At 41.7% G+C, this 24608-nt stretch overlaps 1 protein-coding gene across 1 annotated transcript in view; it reads right to left on the reverse strand.

Annotated features, from left to right (window-relative positions):
* Positions 1-1181: 1181 nt before the first annotated feature.
* The window catches only part of TTLL6 (tubulin tyrosine ligase like 6), a 39096-nt gene continuing 15669 nt past the window's right edge, over positions 1182-24608 (reverse strand). Inside the window, exons 10-14 of the mRNA XM_040245596.1 lie at positions 24005-24182; positions 22814-23095; positions 9941-10310; positions 9175-9443; positions 1182-2538 (exon numbers count right to left, since the gene is read on the reverse strand). Of these exons, the coding sequence (XP_040101530.1) occupies positions 9175-9443; positions 9941-10310; positions 22814-23095; positions 24005-24182 (1099 nt within the window). The 3' untranslated portion in view covers positions 1182-2538. The remainder of the gene's footprint in view (positions 2539-9174; positions 9444-9940; positions 10311-22813; positions 23096-24004; positions 24183-24608) is intronic.

Genomic DNA, 24608 nt, shown 5'->3' on the forward strand with positions numbered 1-24608 from the left:
AAAACTCAATACCAATTTTTTAAAAAAGCCAAACAATCCAATTAAAAATGAGCAGAAGGCCTGAACAGACATTTTCCCAAAAAAAGACATATAGCTGGTCATCACGTGAAAAGATGCTCAACATAACTATCAGGGAATAACAGGCAACAAGTGTTGGTGAGGATGTGGCGAAAAGGGAATCCTCATGTACTGTTGGTGGGAATGCAAATTGGTGCAGCTACTATGGAAAACAGTATAGAGGTTCCTCAAAAAATTAAAAATAGAACCAACCATATGATCCAGAAATTCTACTTTTGGGTATTTATCCAAAGAAAAATCAAAACACTAACTAGAAAAGATATATGCACCCCTATGTTCATTGCAACATCATTTACAATAACCCAGTTATGGAAGTAACTTAAGTGTCCTTTCATAGATAAATAGATGAATAGATGGATAGATGTAGTGTACATACACAATGGAATATTCCTTAGCCATAAAAAGAATGAAATCTTGCCATTTGCGACAACATGGATAGTTCTAGAGAGTGTTATGCTAAGTGAAATAAGTTAGACACAGAAAGACAAATACCATATTATTTCACTTATAGTGAAGTCGCTTAGTCGTGTCTGACTTTTTGCAACCCCACGGACTGTAGCCTACCAGGCTTCTTTGTCCATGGGATTTTCCAAGCAAGAGTACTGGAGTGGGTTGCCATTTCCTTCTCCAGGAGATCTTCCCCACCCAGGGACTGAACCCAGGTCTCCCACACTATAGGCAAATGCTTTACCATCTGAGCCACCAGGGAAGTCCCAAGCAAAACAAAAACAGACTCATAGATACAAAGAACAAACTGGTAACCACCAGAGGGAAGGAAGGTTGGCTAAATAGGTGAAAGGGATTTAAGAGAAACAAACTTCCAGTTATAAAATAAATAAATCACAGGGATGTAATGTATAGCATAGGGTATGTGTCAGTAATATCGTAATACTTTGTTTGGTAACAGATGGTTACTACATTTATGGTGGTGATCAATTCATAATGTGTGTAAACGTTGAACCACTATGTTGTATACCTGAAACTGATATAACATTGTATGTCAATTGTTTTACAATTAAAAATTTTTTTTGAAGGAAAGGCATTTCAAACCTAAATTTTTATACAAAATTTCATACAAAGGCAAATAAATCATCACTGCAATGTGAAACTTTTTACATTAAAATTTTTAATTAAAAAATCCATTTATCTTTTTCCGTCACCTCAAATATCACCTCTTCTAATGAAGAAGACTTAATCTTCGCAGCTGGGTGTGAGGGCATTTCCTTTTCATCCACCGGTGCTCTTCTTTAGTGGAACTTAAATCTGACTAGTTACCCAGGGACCCTTCTTACCCCACCACACACTCCATGGGGGCAAGGACTGCCAGGAGCATTTTTTGTCCCCCATAAGCATTCAGCAGACAATCGCTCTGCATAGCTCCATGGCTGAACAAGCAGGAGGCAGGTGGGGCCAGGAAAGCATCCTACTATTAACAATATTTTGCCTTTGGACAACCCAGAGCCATTACAGCCTCTAGGCAGGATCAGCTACCTAATTTGGTGGGCCCAGTGCAAAAATGAAAATACAAGACTCCTTGTTCACAAATTATTCAGAATTTGCAAGGCCTTCCTAGTGTGGAGCCCTGTGTGACTGCATAGACTGCATGAGCATGAAGGTGACCCTGTCGTTAGGTTCAAAAGTGCTGGCACCAAATTGTCCCTTAGGAAGACAAATAATTCTGACTTCACCTTAAGAGACTTCCATTTTATCAGCTCAGGAACCTTGACTGGCTGGGGTTGGTGACTAGGGAGAAAAAAGGAAAGATACAGAGCTTCTAGGAAGTCCCATTTCAGCAAGTCTCACAGCTTTTGTCTGGGCCAGACTATGACCTATGGCAGCCTAATAGTGACAGTGGCATCAGAAAAGGCAATCTGAGTTAGGATGGTAGGGAAGGCAGCCGAAGATATGTGGGCACAGAGCTGCTGGTGTAGGAGGAGGTCTGGTTTTTACCTGATGAAGCTACAACTGTCCTGATTCCTTTACTCAGGGCTCAGAGTTCTCTATCAAGCCTAGCTCTTTGTCTTTTCTCTCTGGAGTTGAAGACCAACTCACACTAGCCTGTTGGTGCCCTGAGGGCTCTGGGCTTCTGGAAATGTTGCAAGTCCTTCCTTGCCACACTCCTCCCTTCATGTTGCTTTATCCTTGGGAGTGTCCTGGATGGCAGTGCTGTGTGAGGGGCCCGTAAGAACACCACTGGTGGGGCAACTAGGACGTGTCCTGGGGCAGCACCCGTAACTCCCAGAAGTCGTGGTCCTCCAGTACTGTAAGCTAACTGGGGGGCGGGACAAAAGGCAAGGCTGTTAGCTTCAGTGGTGCAAATGGGAGGTAGTCATGAGACCAGGCTCTCTAGATGAGGAAATAAAACTTTCAGTTGCTTCTGCAGGCATCGTAGACATTGTAGGAAGAGACAAATCATTTCCTGGGAGTAAGAGGAAGAAATGGCAGAAATCCAGTCTGACTCTGGAAAGAAAAAAAACAAAAGATTTTTTTCTTAGATTTTGGTTTAAAATGGCTTCTAGAATATTTATGTCAATTAGCCCATCATCACCATTCCTATCTTGTGGTGATTCACATCCACAGTAACCAAAAACTCATTTTACCTACACAACATTCATATTCCTGAATCCTTATCATAGCCCCAAACATTTGACAAGGATCATTTAAGAGCTGCCAACCTGGCTGGTCCAGAGACAACAAGTGGTACTCGTTTAAGAGCACAAACTTAGCGCCCTGTATCTGTGTGCCCTTGGGCAAGTTACTTAAGTTCTCTAAACCTTGGTTTCCTCATTTGAAAAAAGAGAATAACAGTAGTACTTACCACAAAGAGTTGCTTTGAGGATTGAGATACTGTAGGCAGAACTTTTAATACACCCAAAACAAGTGTCCAGTCTGTGTCGGGCTCAACACCATCAGCACAGTATCATTACCACCATCATCACTACATTAGCTACATTTATTGAGGAGGTTGCCAAGCACCCTGCATTAGCAAGCTTTAAATCATCCTTAAGTCCTACAAAAGGGACTATTTATCCCCTAAAGCTCAACTGTTAGCAGATCTGAAGCCCTAACCTCAGTGGCCTCACTGCGAAAGTGGATCCCAAGGAAGGATGATGAGGTTGTGGAGATTTAAGCAGAAAAAATGGAGGACTTTGTCAGGGCTCCCTTCCTCACATGAGTCAGGATGGGATCTAAGTTCATGGCAGATTGGTAAAGAGGAAGAAACACTGGAACCCGCCACTGTGTGACATTGGGCAAATCAGTTAATATTCCCAAACCTTGATTCTCTTCCTCTGCAAATTGAGGATAAGGGAATAATTCTGTCTTGCCAACCTCACAGCATTGACCTGAGGATTACATGAGAGACAGTAGGTAAATGTGATGTGTGGAAGGTATTGTTATTATACCTACAGAGAAAGTTCATGATCTGTAATCTGAATATCTGCTCTGCGCTTTCCTTCTCTAATTCAAGCATTATTATGCAGAAGCCCTTTTCTCATACCACATCCTTCTCCATTTGTAAACCAACGTGTTGATAGGCATTCTGCTGCATATAATTAGACTTTTGCCAGTTTGCCTTGTATGTGTCAGTTCCTTGCAGTCTGATCAGCTGGGAATTTTGAGAAGCCATTACTTGACCTAAAAGCAGAGGATAAGCTCTGAGATCTGGTGACTCCACACAATACCCCAGAAAGCCCTGCTTGGCTGTGGCTACCACTGATTCCTGCAGAAATACCTTCACTAAAGAGCCATTTATCATTCCCTCAGCTCTAGCTGAAGACTAATATTAAAAATACCACTTGAAAGAAAGAGTGGTTGTAAAAGCTTGAGGATTGTGAATCAGAAACATCTCACTCAAACCCTTCACCACTGAAAGCTGTGGAACCTCCTGAATGTTAAACATTATGCTCTTTGAGCCTCAGTTTTTTCTTTTCTAAACTTCACAATTATGATTGAAATTAAATTATATTTATACAGACAGAGAGAATGCTAGTGCCTACAGACTACATTACCAAAAAGAAAGAGTAAATTTTACCATCATTAATATTCATCAGAAAACATGCCAGTACCTTCAGCCATCATCTACTATGGTAGAAAAAGTCCATAATAGCAAGTGACCACATGACAAACTGCTCTTAGAAATCAGAGGCAGTGAAAAGAATCACCCCTAAAGAATCACCTGTTTACTAGATGAGTAAATTTATCTTTACTCATTTAGGAGAAAATATCAAAACCTTCTCTGCCTACAATATCCCAGAGCTTCTCATGGAGTCCAAATCCAAGCTGGACTTTGCTAAAGAATGGCCTGAAGAAGCAGCATCCCATGTCAGAGCTTTCACCAAGGTTGAACTGAGAGAGAAGCTGTCTCTGTTCCCAGACTAGTTACATGAATGCCAGCGTGTATGTGCCAAGAGGTTGCTGTTGTTCAGTTGCTCAGTCATGTCCCACTCTTTGTGACCCAATGAACTGCAGCACGCCAGGCTTCCCTGTCCTCACCATCTCCCAGAGCTTGCTCAAACCCATGTTCATTGAGTTGGTGATGCCATCCAACCATCACATCCCCTGTCCTCCCCTTCTCCTCCTGCCTTCAGTCTTTCCCAGAATCAGGGTCTTTTCCAATGAGTCAGTTTTTTGCATCAGGTGGCCAAAGTATTAGAGCTTCAGCATCAGTCCTTCCAATGAATATTCAGGACTGATTTCCTTTAGGATTAACTGGTTTGATTGCCTTGCAGTCCAAGGGACTTTCAAGAGTCTTCTCCAACACCACAGTTCAAAAGCATCAATTCTTCAGCGCTCAGTCTTCTTTACAGTCCAACTCTCACATTCATACATGACTACTGGGAAAACCATAGCTTTGATTAGACTGACCTTTGTCAGCAAAGTAATATCTCTGCTTTTTAATGCACTGGTCGTAGCTTTTCTCCTAAGGAGCAAGCATCTTTTAATCTCATGGCTTCAATCACCATCTGCAGTCATTTTGGAGCCCAAGAAAATAACGTCTGTCACTGTTTCCATTGTTTCCCATCTATTTGCCATGAAGTGATGGGACCAGATGCCATGATCTTAGTTTTCTGAATGTTGAGTTTAAGCCAGCTTTTTCACTCTCCTCTTTTACCTTCATCAAGAGGCTCTTTAGTTCCTCTTCACTTTCTGCCATAAGAGTAGTGTCATCTGCATATCTGAGGCTATTGATATTTCTCCCGGCAATCTTGATTCCAGCTTGTGCTTCAACCAGCCCAGAATTTTGCATAATGTACTCTGCATATAAGTTAATAAGCAGAGTGACAATATACAACCTTGACATACTCCTTTCCCAATTTTGAACCAGTCCACCGTTCCATGTCCGATTCTAACTGTTGCTTCTTGACCTGCATGCAGGTTTCTCAGGAGGCAGGTAAGGTGGCCTGGCATTCCCATCTCTTTAAGAATTTTCCACAGCTTGTTGTGATCCACACAAAGACTTTAGCGTAGTCAGTGAAGCAGAAGTAGATGTAGAAGTAGCCAAGAGCTGAGGGGATGAAGAAACCAACAGAACCAGCCCTAATCTTGGGGAGTGTCCTGTCTGGGGTTGGGGTGGGAGGATGAAAACCCTGCCTTCAGGGAAACCCCAGTGTGATGGTGTAGTCATAGTCTATGTCCTTTGGGAGTCTCTGACTGGGGAGACAAAAAAGTCCAAAACAGGATGCAATGTTATTTTTTTCTGCTAAGAGGTCCAGAGCCAAATTCAATTGTCATTTTAGGAAGCACTTAATCATACCCTTTCAATATAATTATTTCTCCCTTTCTTGGTGTGGCTTCTGATCATTATAACTTTAACACTCATATTGCATATAAGGTTTCATGCCCCAGGCTTCCTGGTGGTTGAGTTGGTAAAGAATCTGACTGCAATGCAAGGAGACCCAGGTTTGATCCCTGGGTCAGGAAGATCCCCTGGAGAAGTAAATGGCAACCCACTCTAGTATTCTTGCCTGGGAAATCCCATGGACAGAGGGGCCTTGCAGGCTACAGTCCATGGGGTCACAGTGAGTCAGACACAACTTAGCGACTAAACCCCCACCACCACTTCACTTTAAAAAGTATTTATTTATTTACTTGGCTGCTTCAGGTCTTAGCTGTGGCACACAGGTGCAGTTGCTCCAAGGCATATGGGATCTTAGTCCCCCTATCAGGGGTTGAACCCATGTACCCTGCATCACAGGATGGATTCTTAACCACTGGACCACCAGGGATTACCAGGGAAGTCCCCTCTCCTTCCCTTTAAAAGTAGGAGCATAAATAACTTAAAATTCTAGAAAATTATCAACCAGGGACAGTGGGGGTGAGTTTGAGCCCCATCAGGACTGAGGAGTTTTGTTCCTATAACAGGTCCACAGGTCAGGGTGGCCATCACAGGTTCCTCTGCCCAGGCCTGGGTCTACATGTAGGAAAGTCTTCATTTCCACACTAGAGAGATGTCTTCAAAAGGCAAATTCCCAGTGGCCTGTCCCAAATCTCGTGTCAGAATTTCCAGAGGTGTGGCCTTGGAAACTACAGGCTTAACAAGGGCCCCCACACAATTCATATCATCAGGGAAATTTGGGAAACACTGGGCCAATTTTTTTTCCTTTGAGGGTGGTGAGAGGACCATCAGAACACATAGTGGAGCTTCTTAAAATGCAGATTCCTGAACCCCTCAGTAGGATCTACTGATTCAGAATTTCCAGGAGCAGGCCTTGGAATATGATTTTTATGAGCACCCAAAGTGATGCATATGGGCTGATATTTACTCGTCAGCCCTTCTGCAGTGTGAACTACAGGTCACAAGGGGGCCAGACGGTCCACTCAGTCTGTTTTAGGTGGCAGAAGTGAATGAGATGATTAAAATGTATCTCCTATGGGCAATCAAGCAGTATAAATCCCTCCACCATCAGTTCAGTTCAGTTCAGTCACTCAGTTGTGTCTGACTCTTTGTGACCCCATGGACTGCAGCACGCCAGGCCTCCTTGTCCATTGCCAACTCCCGGAGTCCACCCAAACCCATGTCCATTGAGTTGGTGATGCCATCCAACCATCTCATCCTCTGTTGTCCCCTTCTCCTCCTGCCTTCAATCTTTCCCAGCATCAGGGTCTTTTCCAATGAGTCAGTTCTTTGCATCAGGGGGCCAAAGTATTGGAGTTTCAGCTTCAGCATCAGTCCTTCCAATGAATATTCAGGACTGATTTCCTTTAGGATGGACTGGTTGGAGCTCCTTGCAGTCCAAGGAACTCTCAAGAGTCTTCTCCAACAGCAGAGTTCAAAAGCATCAATTCTTCAGCGCTCAGCTTTCTTTATAGTCCAACTCTCACATCCACATGTGACTATTGGAAAAAAAGCTTTGACTAGATATCTGGACCCTTGTTGGCAAATAATGTCTCTGCTTTTTAAAATGCTGTCTAGGTTGGTCATAACTTTTCTTCCAAGGAGCAAATGTCTTTTAATTTCATAGCTGCAGTCACCATCTACAGTGATTTTGGAGCCCAAGAAAATAAAGTCTGACACTATTTCCACTGTTTCCCCATCTATTTGCCATGAAGTGATGAGACCAGATGCCATGATCTTCATTTTCTGAATGTTGAGTTTTAAGCCAACTTTTTCACTCTCCTCTTTCACGTTCATCAAGAGACTCTTTAGTTGTTCTTCTCTTTCTGCCATAAGGGTGGTGTTATCTGCATATCTGAGGTTATTGATATTTCTCCTGGCAATCTTGATTCCAGCTTGTGCTTCATCCAGTCCAGCGTTTCTCAAGATGTACTCTGTATATAAGTTAAATAAGCAGTGGTGACAATATACAGCCTTGACATACTCCTTTCCCTATTTGGAACCGGTCTGTTGTTTCATGTCCAGTTCTAACCCTCCACCATTGGCAATGCTATCTTGTAGAGCTCTAAATTTTTACGTATCACCTTCCTTCAGGAGCACTAATGCTCTGACAGAGGGCTCTCTTGCCATCTCTTTGGTGCTTTTACATAGTGGAATTAAAGCTTAAGGGTCTTTGAACTTTTCTGGTTGTCCAGTAGTTAAGCATCTGCCTGCCAATAGACGGGACACAGGTTCAATCCCTGGTCCAGGACAAGGTCCCACGTGAACGTGCGCCGTACCACAACTACTTAGCCTGCGCTCTAGAGTCCACGTGCGGCCACTACTGGAGGCTCTGCGCCTAGAGCTGGTGCTGCACAAGAGAAGCCACCACAATGAGAAGCCTTGGCACTGTGAAGAAAAGTAGCCCCGGCCCACTGCAACTAGAGAAAGCCTGTGCACAGTAATGAAAACCCTGTATAGCCATAAACAAACAAACAAAAGCTTAAGGGTCTTTGTTTCCAGATCTTCTCGGCGCCACTGTCCTGTTATTCTGCCCCCTTAGTACACGCCTTACAGGGTCAGCTCTCAGGTCAAGTGCCCTGGACCTAAGCAGGCTAGGCCGGCAGAGGACAAAAGGTATGGAGATCAACCTTTTCGTGGTCAACATGGTTCTACTTCCAGGGCGGCAGTAGTGACTGTCTCAGTTTCAGCCAGAAGTGGAAAACAAGGCAAAGTGTAGTTAAAGCAGCAGGGCCAAATCAGTCATAGTAGAAACATATCGATACATTGCAAGGGACTCACATTTTGACTGTGGTGAGTGTTTTTTAAAAAACATTTTTATTTATTTTGGACTGGGCTAGGTTTTCGTTGCTGTGTGCAGGCTTTCTTTAGTTGTGGGGAGCAGTGGCTACTCTTCATTTCGGTGTGCAGGCTTCTCATCGTGGTGGGTTCTCTTCTTGCAGAACGCAGGCTGTAGGCGTGGGGCTTCAGTAGTCGTGGCTCCCAGGCTCCAGAGCACAGGCTCAGCAGCTGTGGTGGACTGGCTTAGTTGCCCCCCAGCATCTGGATCTTCCCGGACCAGGGACTGAACTCTCCTGCACTGGTAGGCGGATTCTTTACCATTGGGCCAGCAGGTAAGCCCTGAGGTGAGTCTTAACTGTCTACTTACCTGCATGTCTTTATGAATCTATCTGCCCACCTACCTACCCAACATTCCAGAAATATATGTAAGAGCGCCTGCCAATGCTCTAGACACACGAAGGGAATATAAGTGGGCCTACCTAGTTCCTCTCACATCCTCTTTGGCCAGAGATCAGGTAGTGACTGTATGCTTCCTGATCCTGCACACACAGGTCTTTCAAAGCACCTGGATGGCTTCTGCCAGGCCGTGGGTCCAGTCGGGCTGGAGTGGCAACCACCAGCAGGTCTTTCAGGGAAACATCATGGCCGTGAGAATTCTCTAAGAAGAGGAAGGAGGGCACATCCAGCTGCCTCTTCTCACCAGAGCTTCGGCTGCGAAAGTAGGACTCCCGGAGCAGGGAGGGGTTTTCTGGAAAGGCAAAGTCATTGGCATCATCAATCTGTGCTGCTGGACTCAGCACAAATTCCTGGCGAAGGCCACCTCCCACTAGGGTCTCCTGCTTAAAACTGGCTGAGGCTCCTTAATTAGAATCAGCCACTGTGCCTTTCTTCCAAACAGTTTCTCTTCCCGTTTTTTTTTTTTTTTCAGACTTAACACCCCAAACTTGTACAGGCTCAGCTGAATGGGTTTCATCTGAATAAGAACCCGAAAAGATTGAAAAGGGTACTTAGACATAGCATTCTATTTTTATCACTTTTTTTTTGTTTGTTTTTTTGCTTTCCCATTAAGGCTAGAGACTCCCTAAGTACAAAGACTATGTCTCCACTATCAGACTGGGATCTCCCTGAAGGCAGAGGTTTCAGCCCCCCTCAGATGGGGCACTCCCCAAGATTACGCTTTTTGTTTTCTTTTGTTTTCTTCATCCCCTATGCTCTTGGCTCATCTTCGAACACACTGACACTCACGTGACTGGTCACTCAGCACCAGCTTTGGGTTATAGTGAGCTGGGAACAAAGACAGCTTCTCTCTCAGTTGAACCTTGGAGAACAGCTCTGACATGGGATGCTGCTTCTTCAGGCCATTCTTTAGCAAAGTCCAGCTTGGGTTCGGACTCCACGAGAAGCTCTGGCATTTTGTAGGCAGAAAATTGTTTGATACTTTTTCTGGGATGAGGTACCAAGGCACCTGCTGTGGCTTGCATTTAAAGGAGGCCACCCTGTCCATCTTTGGGCTGCTACACTCAGAGCTGGCTGTCATAGTCACATTCAGCAGACATTCAGGGCTATCTGAGACCTGGGTGGTGGATTCTGGGAAGGCTTCTACTGAAGTTAGAGGCTGGAAGAGAAAATGGTCCAAAATGAGATTATGAAAAGCAAAGGGCTCCTTCCTATGCCCTTTTTAATTAAAACAAACAGATGAAGAGCTGCATTCATGAGCAATAAGAAAGATTTTGGTTAGAACAGTTTCTAACCATGAATTGGTTAACCACTAAGGCGGAAGATGGTGGGGAATGTCCACAGAGCTTTTTCTGGAGGTCTTTAAATGGAGAGACTTTAAACACTGGAGACTGATAATCAGAGAAATAGGTATTATTTCACAAGTATTAAACTGGCAAAAAATAGAAAGCTGGCTATCAGTGTTGGTGGAAGGCCGGGGAGCTACAGGGACGCGCACGCACTGCTGATGAGAATGTGGGTTGGTCCAGACACTCTGGTGAACCATCTAGAAAGATAAGTAAGATAAGATTACAACCCGTCCACTGCAATGAAGAGTAGCTCTTGCTCACCACTACAGGAAACCTGCGTGCAGCAACAAAGACGCAGTGCGATCAAAAATAAGTAAATAAGATTACAAATACCTTGTGACGCAGCAATTCAGCTCCTAGCTATAGATGGTAAGTAAGTTATAAGATCACTCCTTTTAAAAAAGTGTGTACACCAATGTTCCCAGTAACATTATTCACGATAGGCAAAAGGTGGATACAGCCCAAATGTCCACCAACAAATGAATGGATAAACAAAATGTGGTATAGGCAGAGTGGAATATTATTACCATCCTCAAAAGGAAGGAAATCCTGATATATGCTACAACATAAACAAACTCTGAACAGATTATGCTAAGTGAAATAAAGTTAAAGCGTTAGTCGCTTAGTCATGTCTGACTCTTTGCGACCCCATGGACAAAAGCCCACCAGGCTCCTCTGTCCATGGGATTCTCCAGGCAAGAATACTGGAGTGGGTTGCCATTCCCTTCTCCAGGGGATCTTCCTGACCCAGGCTTCGAACCTGGATATTCTGCATTGCTGGCAGATTCTTTACCGTCTGAGCCACCAAAGAAGCTCCAAAGTGAAATAAACCAGACACAAAGTACAATTATTGTATGATTCTCTTTATATGAGGTATAAATAAATATTTAGAAATAAGTCCATAATTGCAGTTGAGATTTTAAAATCCATCTCTAAGCAATTGATATAAAAAGCAGAAATCAAATTAGTCTGGATATGGAAAATCTGAGTGACCCTATCAACCAGGGTGATTGAATTGATATATATAACACTATACTCAGCAACTGCAAAATACACATTCTTTTCAAGTGCCCATGGAATATTCATCAAGGTATTGCTGGGCTGTAAAATAAGACGATAAAATTTAAGACACTGAAATTTTATCAAAGCATTGTACAAACCACAAAGGAATCAAATTAGAAATTAATAGCAATAAGCCCCAGGACTGGAAAAGGTTGGTTTTCATTCCAATCCCAAAGAAAGGCAATGCCAAAGAATGTTCAAACTACCAGATAATTGCACACATCTCACATGCTAGCAAAGTAATGTTCAAAATTCTCCAAGCCAGGCTTTAATAGTATGTGAACCATGAACTTCCAGATGTTCAAGCTGGATTTAGAAAAGGTAGAAGAACCAGAAATCAAATTGCCAATATCTGTTGGATCATAGAAAAAGCAAGAGAATTCCAGAAAAACATCTACTTCTGCTTTATTGACTATGCCAAAGCCTTTGACTGTGTGGAGAGATGGGAATACCAGACCACCTGACCTGCCTCCTGAGAAATCTGTATGCAAGTCAAGAAGCAACAGTTAGAATCGGACATGGAACAATGGACTGGTTCCAAATTGGGAAAGGAGTACATGAAGGCTGTATATTGTCACCGTGCTTATTTAACTTACATGCAGAGTACATCATGAGAAATGCCAGACTGGATGAAGCACAAGCTGGAATCAAGATTGCCTGGAGAAATATCAGTAACTTCAGATATGCAGATGATACCACCCTTATGGCAGAAAGTGAAGAACTAAAGAGCCTCCTGATGAAAGTGAAAGAGGAGAGTGAAAAAGTTGGCATACAATAACATTCATAAAGCAATTATCCTTCAATAAAAAATAAATGAAAAAAATTCATATCATAAATTTAAAAAACTAAGATCATGGCATCTGGTCCCATCACTTCATGGCAAATAGATGGGGAAACAATGGAAAGTGACAGAATTTTATTTTCTTGGGCTCCGAAATCACCGCAGATGGTGACTGCACCCATGAAATTAAAAGATGCCTGCTCCTTGGAAGAAAAACTATGACCAACCTAGACAGCGTATTAAAAAGCAGAGACATTACTTTGCCGACAAAGGTCCATCTAGTTAAAGCTATGGTTTTTCCAGTAGTCATGTATGGATGTGAGAGTTGGACTATAAAGAAAGCTGAGCACTGAAGAATTGATGCTTTTGAACTGTGGTGTTGGAGAAGACTCTTGAGAGTTCCTTGGACTGCAAGGAGGTCAAACCAGTCAATCTTAAAGGAAATCAGTCTGAATATTCATTGGAAGGACTGATGCTGAAGCTGAAACTCCAATACTTTGGCCACCTGATGCAAAGAACTGATGCAAAGACTCTGATGCTGGGAAAGACTGAAGGCAGGAGTGGGAGAAGGGGACGACAGAGGATAAGATGGTAAGGATGGCATCACTGACTCAATGGACGTGAGTTTGAGCAAACTCAGGGAGTAGGTGATGGACAGGGAAGCCTGGCATGCTGCAGTCCATGGGGTCACAAAGAGTCGGACATAACTAAGTGACTGAACTGATTGAATAGCAATAAGATATCTAGAAAACTCTTAAATATTAGAAAATTAAACAATATACTTCTAGATCACCCACGGAACAAAAATGAAATCACAAGGAAATCAGAAAAATATTTCAAAGAATGATAAAAATACAACATATCAAAATTTATGATATGAAGATAATCTGGTATTTACAGGGAAATTTATAGTGCTGCTGCTAAGTCACTTCAGTCGTGTCCGACTCTGTGCGACTCCATGGACTGCAGCCACCCAGGTTCCTCCGTCCATGGGATTTTCCAGGCAAGAGTACTGGAGTGGGTTGCCATTGCCTTCTAATATAAGTGCTAAACACTTACATTAGATAGGAAGAAAGGCTTACAGTAAATAATCTAACTTTCCACTTTAAGAAACTAGAAAATGGTGATTGAATTAAACTAAAAGCTAATAGAAAAAAGGGAAATAATAAAGATAGCATTGGGAAAAAAAAGGAAATAATAAAGAAAACACTGGTCTTCCCAGGTGTGTCAGTGGTAAAGGATCCTCCTGTCAAGCAGGAGATGCAGGTTTAATCCCTGGGTCAGAAAGATCCCCAGGAGAAGGAAATGGCAACCCACTCCAATTTTTTGCCTGGGAAATCCCATGGACAGAGGAGCCTGGTGAGTTAGTCTATGGAGTCACAAAAGAGTCAGACACAACTTAGCAATGAAACAACAAACAACAACACTGGAAAAGCAATAGCAATAGAAAATAAATAGAAAACGAACTGTAGAGAAAATTAACAAAGCCTAAACTTGGTTCTTTAATTAATAAAATGGATAAGCTCATACTGAGATCAAAATAAATAAAGAGGAAATATAAACGCTTTTATCATCCATGAAAAAGGAGATATCCTGATGTATCATGCAGACATCAAAAGGATAAGAAAATTTTAAACAACCAAAAGGGACAGTAGTTTGGTTCTGCTTCTAGCTAAGATGAATTAAGCATATTATATCTATCTCTCTCGTAGGCTATTCCTATAAAACCTGCACAGAATGCATGCATAGAATAGTTATCTGACAATTCTGAAAAGTAAACAGTACCAAGCAGATCGAGGAAGATTTGAGGAAGATGAGAATTCGAAGCAACAGCAAGTCAGCAGTGCTGTGCTTAGTCGCTCAGTCGTGTCCGACTCTTTGAGACCTCATGGACTGTAGCCTGGTAGGCTCCTCTGTTCATGGGGATTCTCCAGGCAAGAATACTGGACTGGGTGGCCATGCCCATGCTCTCTTTCATGGGCTCTTCCCAATCCAGAGATCAAACCCAGGTCTCCCACATTGCAGGTGGATTCTTTACCATCTGAGCCACCAGAGAAGTTGACTGTTTTTTCCTTCAGTATGCCCTGACCTGAACCCAAGGCAACTCAAAATTCAAAAGTGGGTACTGGGGAATATTCACTAGTTTGTTGTATCTTTTTAGATTCTACATATAAGTGATATCATACAGTATTTGTCTTTCTCTGTCTGACTAATTTCATTTAGCATAATGTCCTCCAAGTCCAACCATGTTGCTGCAAATGGCAAAATTTTGTCCTATTTATGGCTAAGTATCATTCCTTGGCCAGCTAAGTAATTCCTTAGATAGAGAAAACTCTAAGAGAACCTTTCAGTTGAGGCTCTTCTTTTCTTTTCTCTACTCTCTTTGCCCCCATGTCCATGATGAAAATCCTGAGGTGGATTTCAGTAATGAATAGAATTCAGTGATTAATAGAACAAGTATACAGAAATTTAGTAAGAATATAGAAGAACTGAACAACATCAGCAACCAAATAAATCTAATTGACCCACTGCCCAACAGCAGCAAAACAGATATTCTTTTAAAGTGCACATGAAACATTCCCCAAAAGAAACCATGTTCTGGGTCATAACACAAACTTTAACAAATTTTAAAGCACTGAAATCATATAAAGTGTGTTCTCTGATGATATGGAATTAAATTAGAAATCAATAACAGGAAAACCTCCAAACAACTGAAAGTTAACACATTTCTAAATTGCCAAGATATGAAAGCAACATAAGTGTCCAGCAACAGAAAAATAGATAAAGATGTGGTATAACCACACACACAAACATACACAGATACACACAAACACACACACACAAAAGAATGTTACTTAGCCATAAAAAGGACCAAATTTTGCCATTTGCAGCAACATGGACGGACTTGGAGGACATTATGCTAAATGAAATAAGGCAGATAGAGAAAGACAAATACTGTATGATATCACTTATATGTAGAGTCTAAAAAATACAACAAACTAGCAAATATAAGAATAAAGAAGCAGATTCACATATAGAGAATAAACCAGCAGTTACTAGTGGGGAGCGGTAATATAGGGATAGGGGAGTCAGAGGTACAAACTATTAGGTACAAAATAAACTACAAGGATTTATTGTACAAAATGGGGAATTGAGACAATACTTTATAATAACAATAAATGGAGTGTAACCTTTAAAAATTATGAATCACTATATTGTATATCTATAATTTATATAATATTATACAGCAAATATCAGAGAAGGCAATGGCACCCCACTCCAGTACTCTTGCCTGGAAAATCCCATAGACGGAGGAGCCTGGTAGGCTGCAGTCCATGGGGTCGCTAAGAGTCGGACACGACTGAGCGACTTCACTTTCACTTTTCACTTTCATGCATTGAAGAAGGAAATGGCAACCCACTCCAGTGTTCTTGCCTGGAGAATCCCAGGGACGGGGGAGCCTGGTGGGCTGCCGTCTATGGGGTCACACAGAGTCGGACACGACTGAAGTGACTTAGCAGTAGCAGCAGCATACACCAAATATAGCTCAATTAAAAAACACAAAAATAAATTAAAAAAATACGCATTTCTAAATAACCCAAGGGTCATAAAGACAATCTCAAGTGAAATTAGAAAATATTTTGGACTAAACGAAAATGAAAATAGATCAAAATTCATGGTATCTAGTTAAAGTTGTTTTTAGAAAGAAATTTATAGCATGAAATGTGTAGATTAGGAAAGAAGGTCTTATTCAACATTCTAAACTTCCCCCTTAAAAAATTAAAAAAACAAAAATAATCCAAAGCAAACAGAACCTAAGTATTAGTGACACAAATCAATGAAATAAAAAAATCAAAAAATAATAGGAAATTGGAAATAATAACAGAAAATAATCAGAAAATAATAGAAAATAAAAAAAATCCATGGAAACAAAACTCAGCTCTTTGAAAAGAATAAACTGATAAATTCTTAGTCAGACTTACCAAGAAAAAGTGAAAGAATAAACAAATTATCACTATCAGGAATGAAAGAATGTATCACTACAAACTCTGCAAACATTAAAAGGATAATAGGGAACTACTATAAACAACTCTTCATATATAAATCCAACAACTTAGATAAAATGGACCAATATCTTAAAAACCACAAGCAACCAAAACTCACTCAAAATAAAACACATAACTATTAAAACATTTAATTATAGTTTAAAATATTCCAAAAAAGAAATCACCTGGTTGAGATCATTTCACTGGAGAACTAACTGAATATTTAAACAAGAAATAATGACAATTCTACACAGTCTCTTCCAGAAAACAGAAGAGGAGAAAACACTTCCCAATTTATTTTATGGAGCTAACAGACAAAAAGTAACAAAACTATAGACCAACATCTCTGATGAACACAGACAATAAAAATCCTCAACAAAACATTAGCAAATTGAACGCAGCAATCTGTAAAAAGAACAACACAACATGGCAAAAGGGTCTTGGTCTTATATTCCAGGAATATAAGATTGGCTCAAGATAAAAAATTAATCAATGTAATATACCATATTGACAATGTAAGTAGAAAAACTTCTATCAATTGGTACCAAAAAAGCACTTGACAAAATTCAATATCCATTCATGATTTACAACAACTCTCAGCAAAGTAGGAATAGAAGTGAACTTCTTCAAGCTAGTAAAGAACATGGTCAAAAACTACAAATAATGCCATACTTAATGATAAAAGATTGACTGTTTCCCTTTTAAGACTGGAAACAAGGGAAGGATGTCTACTCTCTCCTCTCCTATTCAACATTGTGCTGGAAATCCCAGACAGGCAATAAGGCAAGAAAAAGAAATAAAAGGTGTGAAGATTGAAAATTAAGAAGTAAATCTGTCTTTATTTGAAGATGACATAATTGTTTGATGAAAATCCTATGGCATCAACAACAACAACAACAAAATAAAACCTTAAAAGAACTTATAAGGCACCTAAGCAATTCAGTGAGAAAAGCAAGTCTTTCAGTAAATAGTCTTGTAACTAGATGTGCCTATGGGGATAAAACCCTACTACCCATCACCTAGCACACTCAAAAGTTAATTTGAGTTGGATCATGGACCTATACACAAAGCTAAAACCATAAAGCTTTTAGAAAAAAACTAGAGAAATATCTCTGACATGGAAGTGCATGAAAACTTCTTAAACAGGACACAGAAAGCAATAACCATTAAAGAAAAATTCATAAGCTTCATCGAAATTGCTTTTTCACTAATCAAAAAACACTGTTAAGAAAGAGAATAGGTAGGTTTCCAGAATATATAAAGAGTTCCTACAACACAACAGCAAAACATAAAAAAAAAAAAATCCCATTTCTTTGGATATATGCCCAGAGAAAAACGGCCCGAAAAGATACATGCACCCCAGTGTTCACTGTAGCACTGCAGTGTTTACAATGGCCAAGACATGGAAAGAGCCTAAATGTCCATCAGCAGAGGAATGGATAAAGAAGATGTGCTGTATATATACTCATGCAATGGAATATTATCCAGCCATTAAAAAGAATGAAATAAGGCCATCTGCAGCAACATGGATGGACCTAGAGAGTGTCATCCTGAGTGAAGCAAGTCAGACGAGGAGAGGGGACATATCATATGACATCCCTTACATGTGGAATCAAGACATGATACAAATGAACTTACAAAACAGAAAGAGACTCACAGACTTAGAAAAGGAACTCACGGTTGCCAGGGGGAAGGGATAGCTAAGGACTTTGGGAAGGTCATGTACAAACTTCTATATTTAAAATGGATAACCAACAAAAACCTGTTGTATAGCACATGGAACTGTGCTCAATATTATGTGCCAGCCTGGATGGGAGGGGGTTTGGGGGGAGAATGGCTCCATGTATATGTATGGCTGAGTCCCTTCACTTGTTCACCTGAAACTATTACAACATTGTTAACTGGCTACACCCCAGTATAAGATGTTTTGGTGTTAAAAAATTTTTTTTTTTAATCTGGGACTTCCCTGGTGGTCCAGTGGTTAAGAATCCACTTTGTAATGCGGAGGACATGGGTTCGATCCCTGGTCAGGGAACTAAGATCCCACATGCTGCAAATGAAGATCCCTCATGCCACAATTAAGATTGAATGCAACAAATAAACAAATATATATTTTTAAAATCCCATTTCTAAAAAAGGAGAAAGGCAAAATCTTGAACAAACTCATCATAAAGAAACATACATGAATAACCAATAAACACTTGATGAAGAGCTTGACATGCTTAATCCTCAAATTAAAACTGAAATAAGACATCACAACGTAGCCATTAGAGTGTCTAAAGTTTAAAAGACAGCACCAAATGGTAACAAACATGGAGCAATCAGTACCTTCATCCATTGTTGGCTGAAATGTACAAAAGCTATTATAATCACTTTAAATAAAGGCTTTGGTGTTCTTATAAAGTTATACATAGATCTACCCTTTGACCTAACAATCCTTCTCATAAGTAGTTATCCAAGAGAAAAGAAAACTATGTCCGCAAAAAGACTTATACAGGAATGTTCATAAGAGCTTTAATCACAATAGCAATAAAAGAATAAAAACTAGGAACAACCCACAACAGGAGAATGATGAACACACTGCAGTGTAATTGTATAATGGAACACAATTCAGCAATAAAGAAGGACAAAATACTGATATCTCCAACAACATGAATGAATCTCACAGATATAATACTGAATTAAAGGAGTCACACTCAAAATAATATATACTATATTATTCCACTTGCACAAAATTCTAAAATAGGCAAAACTACTCTAAGATGAAAAAAAGTCAGGATAGTGGCTGCCTTGGGGAGGGATGCAGGGAGCAAAGGTCAATTGCCTGGGAAAGGCCAGAGGGAACTTTTGGGAAATATCAGAAAGTTCTATATTATGACAGGGATATGGATCACACGCGTGTATTTATTTGTCAGAACTGTTCAGCTAAAACTTAGCATTTTAATGCATGTAAAATTAATCTTAAAAAAGAAAAGAAAAAGTAGAGCTCAACAAGAATAAAAATAGGACATAGAATGAAATAAATAACCCAATCATATTTAAACAAAATTTAAATGCTTGCATTTTAAAAAATCTCTTCTTTAAAAGGAAACATGAACAAAAGATGGTGGCTAAGTGAATGGAGATGAGCATAGGGATAAAGTGACAAGTAAAACAAAACAGGCAAAGGCTTTGAATGAACCAAGTATAGTACGACATCCTGAGCCAATGATTTTGCTCAAATAAACATGAAATCCAAAAAAGGAAAAAAAATGAATTTTTGCTAGCTGCCTTATTTTGTAATTTCATCAGAGTTAAGTAGTACTGCTTTAAGTCTTAGGTTAAAGTACTGCTTTAATTCTTGGGTTTATGCAAAACACACACACACACAAGGGGGTGGGTCTTAAGAAGTAACAGTAACATTAAAATAATAGCTAATGCTTACTGACTCCTGTGTGTTGAATACCACTCGAAGCATTTTTGTGGATCCTTTCATTTAATCCTCATAGTAATCCATTGGTAGGTACTATGATGAAAATTCCATTTTTTAGGTGAGGCAACTAAGGCTTAGGGAGACTAGACTGACTAGATGGAAGTTGGGTATATAATAAAATGAGACCCCAAGAACCCAACAGAGGCAGCCAGATTCCCAAAGTATACTCCTTACTCTTAATTATTCTAGTAAAAAAAAAACCTCATATAACATAAAATTTACCGTCATAACCATTTTTAAGTGTATAGTACAGTAGTGTTTACTATATGCACATTGTTGGGCAACAGATCTCTAGAATCTTTTTCATTTGCAAAACTGAAATTCTGTACCCATTAAACATCCCTTTTTCGCCCCACCCACCAGCCACTGGCAACCACCACTCTACTTTTTGTTTCTAAGAGTTTGACTACTCTAGATACCTCATATAGGTGGAAGCATGCAATATTTGGTTTTTTTTTTTTTGGTGGCTGGCTAATTTCACTTTGGAGAAACGTCTATTTAAACCTTTCCCTCCCCACCCCACTTTTTTTCTTTCCTTTGGCTGAATAACATGGCTGGCAGGATCTTAATTCCTGACCAGGGACTGAACCTATGCCCTCTGCAGTGGAAGCATAGAGTCCTAACCACTGGACCACCAGGGAAGTCCCAGCCTTTGCCCATTTTTTAATCAGGTTGTTTGGTTTTGTTGTTGTTGGTAAGAGTTCTTTATATATTCTGGATATTACTCTCTATCCGATATATAATCTGAAAAGATTTTCTCCCATTCCACAGGTTGTCTTTTAATTTTGTTGATTATTTAAGTCTGATGTAGTCCCACTTATCTATTTGTGTGTTTGCTGCTTGTGCTTTTGGTGTCATATCCAAGAAATCATTGTGAAATCCAAGGGGATAAATCTTTGAAGCAAACTCTCTTAAAGGTGTTTATCAAACGATGGGTTGCAAACCTACCACTAAGTCATGAAATTAATTTAGGGAGTTGTAACTGGTATTTTTAAAAAAGAAAAGACTGAGCCACTCACTATATGCAGCATGGCTAAGCACTGTTTTAAAAACTTTTCTCCAGTTGTATGTATGTATATTTAATGGACTATGAAATAACATGAATTTCTATTATGGGCTCTGGTTAGAAATTTGAAAAACACTGCACTACTCTATACTGCACTTAGACCAAGTGAAGGCCCAACAATGCTGAAGATTTTCCAGTAGAGTCACCACATAGCTCTTGGTTGGCCTAAGTATAATGAATCCAAAAGAACCTGCGTTAGGACTGTCAGTACCACATTTATGTGGCAATTTGGTTTCTACAAAAATAGAAAATCAACTGTCATGTGAAGTTAATATTTTGTGCCGATTTTATTGGTGCTGTTTGTTTTGTTTTTTAATGAATTGATTTTTGGCCAGACTGAGTCTTTGGTGCTGAGCACAAGCTTCTCCAGTTCCAGGGAATGGGTGCTCCTCTTCTTTGTGGTGTGTAGGCTTCTCCTGCTGCAAAGCATGGGTCCTAGAGTGCGCGGCTTCAGCAGATGCAGCTCACAGGCTCTAGAGCATGAGCTCAACAGCTGTGCTGCATGGGCTTAGCTGCCCTGAAGCCTGTGGGATCTTCTTGGAGCAGGGATTGAACCCATGTCCCCTGCTTTGGCAGGCAGATCCTCAACCACTGGACCACCAGGAAGCGCTTTGTTTTTGTTTTGTAGCTGTGTAAGAGTTATAGGTTTCATGCAGGAGACACAGGAGATGCTGGGTCTTCCCTAGGTCGGGACGATCCCCTGGAGGAGGAAATGGCAACCCACTCCGGTACTCTTGCCTGGGAAATCCCATGGATAGAAGAGCCTGGTGGGCTACAATCCATGGGGTCACAAAGATTTGGCCACGACTGCAACAACTGAGCATGGAGCAAGAGCTATAGGTGCGCTTCTCTGATGGCTCAGATGGTAAAGAATCCACCCGCAATTCGAGAGATGTGGGTTCAATCCCTGGGTTGGGAAGATCCCCTAAAGAAGAAATGGCTACCCACTCCAGTATTCTGGCCTAGAGAATTCCATGGACTGAAATGTCCATGGGGTGGCAAAGAGTAGGACACGACTGAGCAACTTTCACTTCATTTCAAGAGTTATAGGTATAAAGGCTTTATATCTGATCTTATGCTTGTATATATTTTTTAAAAATTGTTTACAGTTGGAATCTGAAAGAGGTTTCTTTCCATCAAAAGGTGTCCATACATCAGTGGAGTTTGAAACTCCAGTGTTTCAAATGGAAATGTTGTTGAGGTGGTATACTGGGTTCAACAGCTCCCTAAAATTTATGTATACCCACAACCTCAGAATGTGACCTTACTTGGAAATAGGATCTTTGCAGATCTCGAGTTAAAAATAAGCTCATTGTGGATAAGGGTAAGCCCTAAATGCAATCACTGGTATCCTTATACCAGTCAACACGAGGAGAAGCGCAAGGAAGGAGTCCATGTGATGACACAGGCAGAGACTGGACAGCAACCACCGGAATCTAGCAAGAAGCAAGGAAGGATCCTTCCTAGAGAGGGGAGCATGACCCTGTCAACACCTTGTTTTCAGATCTTTAGCTTCTGATCTCAAGAATAGATTTGTGAGACCAGAGATGTGTGTTTCAAGCTTTGTGTTTCAAGATGTATGTTTCAAGTTTATGGTAATTTGTTACAGTAGCCCTACAGAAACTAATACAACAGATGGTAACCTGCCCCAAAGAGGGCATGCATCCATTCTAAAAGCCCTGTACCATAGGTCTAGACTCTTAGCAGGAGTGTAATTCCACAACTTGGACTTCACAAGTGGGGAAATTGAGGCCTGAGAAGGGTAGGCAGCTTACTCAAAGGGCCATATAAGTCAGGGGCAGAGAATGGACCAGAAGGCAAGACTCCTGCCACTACCCCACCCCACCCCAGCTCAGTCCTCAGGGGAGGCAGACTGCTCTACTTACCACAATGCCTGTGATTGTGTTCACTGCAGAGGTAGACTTGGCTTCCTTCATTCTGGAGATGGGTTTACTGAGCTCTGGCCTGGAGCAGCTGAGAAGGCTTGAATTCCTCAAGTCAGGTACAGAGCTGTAAGGCCTTGAAGATGAAGGCTTACAGAGTGCTGGATCAGCCTCCTCTTTGGGGGCCTCCTGGTCAAGGCTGCTATCTGCTTCATTTTTCTCTGTGTGTCTGACACTCGAGAGCAAGCCAGGTGCACCAGACACCAATATCAATGGCTGGAGATACTGGGAAGAAGGAAATCAAACATAGAGCCCATGGGAACCGAGCTCTGTCCACTTCCAGATCATCTGCACCCAATGGTAGGTGCAAAGGAGATCAGAGGAGAGGAAAGCAATCTGAATCAGTCTCTCTAATCCAGGGCTCCTAACCTAGGGTTCAAGGACACCCCTAGAGGGCTCATGGATGGCCTCTCGGGGCCTTTGAATCACTTAAAACCGCAGTTACTTATGGCAAGAGATACCATAGCTTTTATCAGATTCTCACAGGGTCTATGACCCTAACAAAATTAGTAAAAAAAAAAAACCCTCTAATCCTGTCACTTCAGAAAAGTCAACTGAGTCTTTTCACTGAGCAAGAAGAGAGAGCCAGGCCAAGAAGGGGGTTCCAGAGACTGAGATCACGGGACAACTGGACAGCTGGCTCCAGCCTGGAGGCTAGTCCATACTTGGAGCAGAGAGCAGCCTGGAAGGACCAGCTGTGGTCTGCCCCACATGTAGTGTTCTGAGGCCCTGCCCCCAGCAGTTCTTCCCTGTAGCCTCCTCTCTCAGTTGTGCCCCTGGCCTGTAGGAAGGGGGCATTCCAACCTAACCTGGGGTTGGGGGCCATGAGTAAGGTAGTCCTAGAGCCCACTCCCACATGGGGCTGGTCCTCAGCCTCCCAGCTGCTTTACTCCTACTGGAGGGAGAAGGACAGAACAGCGCAAGTCCTCTCTGCCTGGATGGAGGGATCCTCTGAAGGCCTCGGGGCTCCTTATGACTTCCAGGCCGCCCTCCTGGGGCCCAGCCCTCCATGCGGCCCCCATTCCTTCAGTGTTTCTGAGCTCTCAGCAGGGGTCTTCTCAGCATCCCCCCCTGGACTGGCCTCAGCCGGGGAAGTGTGCTGGGCATGTGTGTTCCCCTCCCATCCACGTTTACTTGTTTGGAGGTCTGGCTGGTGGTAGTCTTGCATTTCTGCTGTTGTTTCTCTCGCCTGCTCTGCCAGCTCTTGCCTCTCGCTTGCTCGCCTGCTGATTCCCCCTGCATGTCTACCCTCTTCTGTTTCATTTGGAAGGATTTTTTCTCTTGTTTCAGTCTCAGCTCCTGGATCAGCTGCCTGCCCAGTGAGGAACAGTATCACACAGGTTAGGGATGGGCTATGAATATTATGGACATACTTCTCGAGGGGCAGACAAGATGGGCAAGGAGGGGCAGTGCTCCATCTTCCCTGCCCCAGTGTGTCCAAATGATTGAGAGTTCCAAAGCAAGAGATGGAGGAGATAATCCTTCCTCCACCCACACCATTTCCCATCTGGGATTAGCCCAGGGAGAGATGTGGTGGGGGGCAGCACCCTACTCTACCACCCCATCTCTCTCCTCCCTTCCCAGTATGCCAGGATCACACAACCAACAAGTGCTAAGGAGAGGGTCTGGGTAGGAGGATAAAATCAGGAGCTCCCACATCAAACCCCTTCATATGCTGGGCCTCTCTGGCCAATCATGTGATGGAAATAACTCAGTCCCAGGACTCAGGGGACAGGGC

This window comes from Oryx dammah, unplaced genomic scaffold (genome assembly GCF_014754425.2).
Source record: "Oryx dammah isolate SB20612 unplaced genomic scaffold, SCBI_Odam_1.1 HiC_scaffold_8, whole genome shotgun sequence".
Lineage (NCBI taxonomy): Eukaryota > Metazoa > Chordata > Mammalia > Artiodactyla > Bovidae > Oryx > Oryx dammah.